General features: G+C 36.1%; 1 protein-coding gene and 1 long non-coding RNA gene across 6 annotated transcripts; one reads left to right on the top strand and one right to left on the bottom strand.

Annotated features, from left to right (window-relative positions):
* Window positions 1-1846: 1846 nt before the first annotated feature.
* Window positions 1847-3737, top strand: LOC114881968 (dual specificity protein phosphatase 3). 5 transcript variants are annotated; one of them, XM_029198857.2, is made up of 5 exons: window positions 2032-2474; window positions 2659-2714; window positions 2885-3048; window positions 3135-3358; window positions 3443-3737. In XM_029198857.2, the coding sequence occupies exons 2-5, from the start codon at window positions 2682-2684 to the stop codon at window positions 3637-3639; spliced, it is 618 nt and encodes a 205-aa protein (XP_029054690.2). In that variant the 5' UTR covers window positions 2032-2474; window positions 2659-2681; the 3' UTR covers window positions 3640-3737. The 5 variants fall into 5 exon arrangements, with proteins under 5 accessions (XP_029054687.2, XP_029054690.2, XP_029054689.2 ...); XM_029198854.2 differs by lacking the exons at window positions 2032-2474; window positions 2659-2714 and adding an exon at window positions 1847-1945; XM_029198856.2 differs by lacking the exon at window positions 2659-2714 and having other exon boundaries at window positions 2032-2266.
* Window positions 3738-4649: 912 nt separating this feature from the next.
* On the bottom strand, window positions 4650-5120 carry LOC114881476. The gene is made up of 2 exons (XR_003790277.2): window positions 5005-5120; window positions 4650-4940 (listed from the first exon to the last, which is right to left on the bottom strand). It is a non-coding gene; the product is annotated as an uncharacterized LOC114881476 (long non-coding RNA).
* Between the last annotated feature and the right edge of the window lie 1671 nt (window positions 5121-6791).

The following is a 6791-nucleotide window of genomic DNA, read 5'->3' as shown; positions in this document are numbered from 1 at the left end:
TTATACTACTACATCACTTCTACTTGCCACAGTTGCAACGTTTATGTATTGTTTATACATAACTAATACAAAATAGCGTATATTACTACAGCTTTTAATTAAAAAAGACGGTAATTACAATTCCGAGCACAGGACTCTGTTTTTGAAAATAGGACTCCCGATTGTCACGTGAGCGGTGTTGCCACGTTGTTCAGCATGGCTAGTACTAGAGTCGGCTGTGCTGTGATATAGCTAGCTCCTGATCACCAAGTAAATTATCGTTAGCAACGCTCATTAATTTAGTCCTTGACTAACATTTTGATAACGAAAAACCGTTTCTTCTACTGATCGAGCTATATGATAAGGAATCCTTGATAACAATTTGATAACGAAAAACTGATTCTCTTTTTATAATTTAAATTTGACACACTTCAGCCACTACATTCAATTTTCTATACAACCCAATTCACAATTGATTCTGCTTCATACAGTCTAGATCACACTTTATTCTGTAGCTATGTTCACTTACACTGGCGAGGATCGCAACAGTACGCTTTTTGGCAGAGTGATCCTACTGTTCTTTCCTATACTGTGACTCGGTCACAGACGCAGTTAGAAACAGGCCCTCCAAACTCCCGTATTCCGTATTTAATGCTGTAACGAAAATTAGTTCACCCCCGGAATTCTAGGTAGCGTTGGTGTCGCTACAAACCATATAAATGATATCGGTGGGATACGCACACAAGCATATGCTCCCTATATACGTGTGCATAGTCTTACCTGATCAAAAATTTGAAAAATAAAAATAATGAAAGGGAAAAAATTATAACAATATATGTGGAGTAATTTCCATAATACATTTCCATATATTGAACTTTTACTACAATATAATAAATATATGTATATATACATATATATATCTCAATAATAATATACAATTAATCACAATCATTCATACAATAAAACACACGTACCAAATGTCTCGAAAATCAGGTTCTCCGCTCCCCTGGCGGTCAGGTTTAACTATAAAAACAAAATTATATAATATTATACATACCCTACATGCTAGAAATATTATTATGTATACCTCAGTGTATTAATACCATGTTAATGGTTTTATATATTGTATATGTAAACTGAATACTTACAATCTTCTTCTTTTCATTTACATCCAGGTGTCTTGTTGCTCTATTTTAATAAACGCAGCCTCTGACACTGTAATAAATATTTTCATTAACAATTATTTACATATGCTATAAAAATTATATAAGAGTTATTACCAAGTAAGTTCAGTGTTGGAGCTGCTGATGTTGTTAATCTTTTTCTCATGAAGTAGTTATCTTCAAAATAGCTGTTACAGATCATCCAGAATTTCAGTTTTCAGGTGGAAGCACTGACTTTGGGTTGTCACATACTGCGCCACCCACTGCGCCATCCTCTTCTTATCCTTTCTCTCTTGGGTGAAGAAGAACATCCTGCTGTTTTCATTAGTACTTTTCATTAGCTCTTTCTTTAAAGATACATTTTAATAATTAAAATTAAATACATATATTACTAAAACTCCAATGTAAACAGTTACTGTTTTCAGTAATAATTCAAAAAAATTCTGTACTTACTTAATTTCTATCTTCTTCTGCTGTTGCTGTATCTCATCAGTAAAAGTTATTGAAAAACTTAAAAACCTAGAAAAGACTTAAAAAAATATCTTTTTAAATAATAATGATAATAGTAATTATTATAATAATGGAATTCACGAACCTGGAAATCCAGTCACTCACGCTGCCACCATGTGCAACCATGTGCGCCATATTTCTTTTGTCTCTTTAAATTTTGAAACAATTGAAAAACGCGGCGACAAATTTCACGGGAACATGACGTCACGATGTCTTTAGTTGTGTATGTTAAAGTCAGTGATACAAGCTATGCATGTAGAGAAGCGACATCAGCGCCGCCTGGAAGTCCGGGGGTGAGTTAAAATTTGCATCAAATTCACAAGAGTGGAGCTTGGAGGGCCTGGTTAGAAAGGAGACGCTGAGACAGCATAGGGTATAAACACACGAGAGAATAAAAGTTAATTACGTATATCATTATTAACCAAGAAGTGTAGGCGCACATTGAAGTGTAGGGAATGCCTAACAGGCAACCTCGCGAATCAGCCAAAACCCTACATAACAATAGTTTATTACAGTGATCGCGAAATGACACGATCGTGATTTTTTTTATTTTGAGCATGCGCGAAAAACCTACCCCATGTAACATCACTGGATCGAATTGGAGCGAATCACAAGTGATTTATGACAATTTATAAGTAGCAGTTTACGCGATCTCTAGATACCACTGATATGATAGATGTGTGTCATAATCCTTAATTATAGTAACAAAAAAAAGGATATTTGATAATCAAAAAGATTCTATTATTCTGTAATTTCATTTCTATTATTCAACTTGAAAGTATTTCTGAGTAACCTCTTCAAATGATGAGTACTTTGGGAAATGTAAGTTTATATTGTTAAAAATAGTTAATATTTCTTGAATACATATGTTATACGCGTTTTTTGTTACTTCGCAATCATTTCTTTACGTTTCACAATACAACGAGCCGCATTTGGATTGTCCAACATTTCGTAAGAGTATTTAAAAATAAATATACGCGTCTAACGATACCACTTCTTTTCCAAGTTCTTTAAGTTTAGTATCTATACATGATGCGAAGTACGTGGAGAGACAGAGATCGGGTAATATTTAATTAATATTAAAAATTACAGTTGTAAAACAATACAACATTATTGCAAATCAGAGAAATTGAAATTTATGAAGGACTCAGTTTCTGAATTTGTAATAAATTATCTTTAAAGCACTGTAATAAATTATTTCTTATTTGTAATTAACATTTACATATACCTAGGACTTCAAAAAACATCTTCCTGATGGAGAAACTACGCAACAGCACTTAGCAGACTCTTTACATTCAACACAAACTGTTACTCAACCAATAACAGAGTTTGATCCATATGCCGAAGATGATATTGATTGTGATGAAGTATATCCAGCAATCTATATTGGTGATGCGTAAGTATTTAGAAATTTCTCTATAAAACAACACCTCATAATCCATCAGTTTAATAATATATTAATTTGCATTTAATATCTCAAAGTGCTACAGCTAAAAATATAGTATATCTTAAAAGGTTGGGTATAACACATTTACTAAATGCTGCACAAGGAAAAAAGTTTGGGTTTGTAAATACTGATGAGAGGTACTATAGTAATACAGCAATAAAGTACCTTGGATTACCTCTTGCTGATTTATGTACTACAGATATTAGTAAATACTTTTATACTGCTGCAACTTTTATTGATGAAGCTGTTTCCACAGGAGGTAATTGTTTTACAATATAGTTAAAAATTGTAAATATATAAAAATATCGAACACATGAAAAATAATGTTTCTTTTTATTATTAGGAAAAGTATTCGTTCATTGTATGTTAGGCATTTCTCGTAGTGCAACATGTGTGTTAGCATACTTAATGATCAAAAAAGAAATGCTAGCTGTCGATGCGATCCGAACAGTTCGTAAAAATCGTTTTATTGAACCAAATAGAGGCTTTCTTCACCAATTAGCGCAAATAGATAATCACTTACGAAGACAACGTTTGTAATCAAATAATACTGATAAAACATTGTATGAGTGTATAATTTTATAGATCTGTATTGTACATACATAAATATTTGCATATAAAAATAGAATTGCATTACATTGATGAGTACATTTAATTATATATAATAACATTATATGCTAATTATTTAAACACATAACTGTTTTTACACATAATGGTTTGCTAGAACAATAAGTATTTACTTTAAAAGAGGACTTTTATCGTCATATTTTAAAAAGTATATTGTTACATCCCGACAAAAGAAAAATTATATTGTCTTCAATTTTAAAGTTACGAACGGATTAGCAACCGCGAGATCAGTTCATTGACTGACCTCCTTAGAGTCACCAGCGTCAACAAAGTCTCTCTGTCCGGGGAACGTCAAGTATTACGAAATACGTTGAGCAGAGTTTCGTGAATAACACTGTCACGCGAAAAGACTCAGTTTCCCTCGTAAAACGAAGACTCTGGTTTGAAATCATTTACAAATAGAACTGTTAGTGTAAAGACATTTAGTCATAGTTTCATTTATGAAGTACATTGTTTCCATCATCCGTGCATCGAGAGGAACAGAGAGAGAAGGCAGCGACCCATCAAAACCTTTGTCAACCGTTTCTGTTCATCTAAACATCTGGTGAGTCCCAAGTAAAATCTGGATAGTTTGTCCTTAGTAGTTCAGGAAATAGTAATATCTTTCGGTCACTCATCATATTATCATATTTGTATTCCCGTCCGATAATGTGTAACAATTCATCTCTTTTGGCATAATATATAATAGTTATTTATTCAATTTTGGTACTTATTTGGCGTGTATTCCCTAACCCTGCATCCAGCGAACGAGGGGCTTGTATAAGCCTAGACTGAATCCGAATCCCATAATACTTTTCCTTCATAATAGAAGGTGTTTAAGCGTTACGTGGGAGTATAAACCATCGCAGAATGATCACCTACCATGTACACCTACCCCGAACGTAACAATATAAAGTATACATAAACAAATTGATGTTATCAAGTTTCATATAGTCATATAGCTATATCAACAGTTAATCCATTTACAATAAGATTACCTTATATAGTTTTGTCTCAAGTTCACTATCTGTGTCGTGTTCTTATGAAACAAAATAATGTCTAGATGTACCATCTGTAATTTCTTTTGAAGCTGTAAGATGTGTGACACTACGTCTTCTACGCATTGATGGTTGAAGAACTGTTCCTAAAGGAACCAATGCTCCTGGTCTGCAATCAATCCATGTATCAGCGCTTTGTGATCGTCTATCTCTTGCACTTGAAACAGCTACTGTATCCTATAAACAAAATTAATTTAAATCGTTTTCTTAAATTAATTATTTAACAATAAATAGAACTGACCCTTCGCGACTGGTAATCTGATACTGTTGGATTATTCAACAATAATCCTTATACAAAAGTGAATCGTTGAGAAGCACTGTCTTTTGTGCATATACGATAGCCTGACTGGCACCATCAGGACTAAGGGCCTATAACTGTTTACTGTTAGAGGCCAAGGTAATAAACACGGTATAGACGAAGTTTCTTTCTTCAAGTGGACGGCAGATTTCCTTTCGGGGGTCTGTGCGTTGCCTCACTTCCAGTCTGAATTTCACAGAGCTAACATCTTTCTGAGCCAAGTTAGAAATAAATATAAAGTATCAGTAAATAGACTATAATCATTTACGCCATATTCCAATAGATACTTTCGGAGTTTCTTCTGTATAACTAAGAGTAGCTGTTGTGCATTCCTTAGGAACAGATGGAATAGGATTTATTTCATGTCCTCTGATTGGAGAAGGCGGTGGCCGCTCTTGGCCGCCTTTTGCCCAACTTCGGGGGGCCCAATGTGAGGGTTCGTCGCTTATACGTAGGTATCGTGCAGTCTATAGCCCTATACGGGGCCTCGATATGGGCCGGCTATCTAGCGGTTAGTCGGCACGACTGTATTCTGTTACAGAGGGTGGAGCGTCGGCTTACCGTCAGGGTCGTGCGGGGGTACTGCACGATCTCCTACGTAGCGGTGATGGTCCTGGCGGGTCTCATCCCGTTCCGGTACCTGGCGGAGGTCGAATCCAATACTTACTGGTATTTACGGGCCCTTCGTCAGGCCTGGGCGGATTAATTCTAGTCGGCTTGAATGATACTTGGCTTCTCATTCATTTGTACATCGACTAATCGCATATACCATACGCAACGCATCGTCCTCCTTATCCGCTTGTAGCAGAATCGCACCTATTCCTACTATGGACGCGTCTGTATGCAACTCCGTTCACGCCGCTTTTGGGTTATACAACTTTAGCACCGGTTTCGAGACAAGCTTCGCTTTGATTTCTTTAAACGCTTTTTCGAGGGTTTCATACCACACAAATTCGTTTAAGCTCTTTAATAAGTTCGATAGGGGTCTAGCTAGTCCCGCAAACCCGACCACGAATCTCCTGAAGAAACCCGCCAACCCTAGAAATCTGCGTACTTCGTGCTTCTTCTTCGGACGGGGAAATTGTTCTATTGCATCAATCTTTTGGTCGCCTGGCTGGATTATTCCTTCACCCAATTTGTAACCGAGATAATCTATTTGTTTTAACTCCAATTTACACTTTGACAAGTTTAATGTTAATTTAGCGTCCTTCAGTAATTTTAAAATGTACTCTAGATTTTCCATTAATGCGCCCCATGTGCTCGCGTACACGCATATATCATCGAAAAATATGAAAGCTATACCCTTTTTCGCGCTATCCCCAGGACTTTGTCCATCAGTTTCACAAAATACCTGGGAGCATTCGCTAACCCAAACATTGCCCTCTCAAACTGCCCGGTCGGGGTTTCCGTTATAAAAGCTGTTTTCTCCTTCGACTCCTCAGACAAAGGCATTTATAAGTATCTGTAACGCAAGATTTCGCATGCGGATACTGTATAGTGTAACGCTAGATCTCGCATGCGAAGAGTTTGGTTCCGTTTAATTGTTCCAAAAGATCGTCAAAATTTGGGATCGGATAATGTACCGGCCTCGTGATTCCATTTAACTTTCGATAGTCTACCACCATCCTCGCCGAACCGTCCTTTTTCCGCACTACGAAAGCAGGACTCGCATACGGTGAACTTGTTTCTGTAATAATACCTGCACGCTTATATTCCTCTATTAGCCTATC

Source organism: Osmia bicornis, chromosome 5 (genome assembly GCF_907164935.1).
Source record: "Osmia bicornis bicornis chromosome 5, iOsmBic2.1, whole genome shotgun sequence".
Taxonomy (NCBI): Eukaryota; Metazoa; Arthropoda; class Insecta; order Hymenoptera; family Megachilidae; genus Osmia; species Osmia bicornis.
This window is presented reverse-complemented; position numbering and strand designations above follow the sequence as displayed.

Coding starts and splice junctions, on each gene's coding strand:
- LOC114881968 (XM_029198854.2), top strand. CDS start 1,862: ATGTCTTTAGTTGTGTATGTTAAAGTCAGTGATACAAGCTATGCATGT. Junction 1,946..2,884: donor CGCCGCCTGGAAGTCCGGGG/GTGAGTTAAAAT, acceptor ACATATACCTAG/GACTTCAAAAAACATCTTCC. Junction 3,359..3,442: donor TGAAGCTGTTTCCACAGGAG/GTAATTGTTTTA, acceptor TTTTATTATTAG/GAAAAGTATTCGTTCATTGT.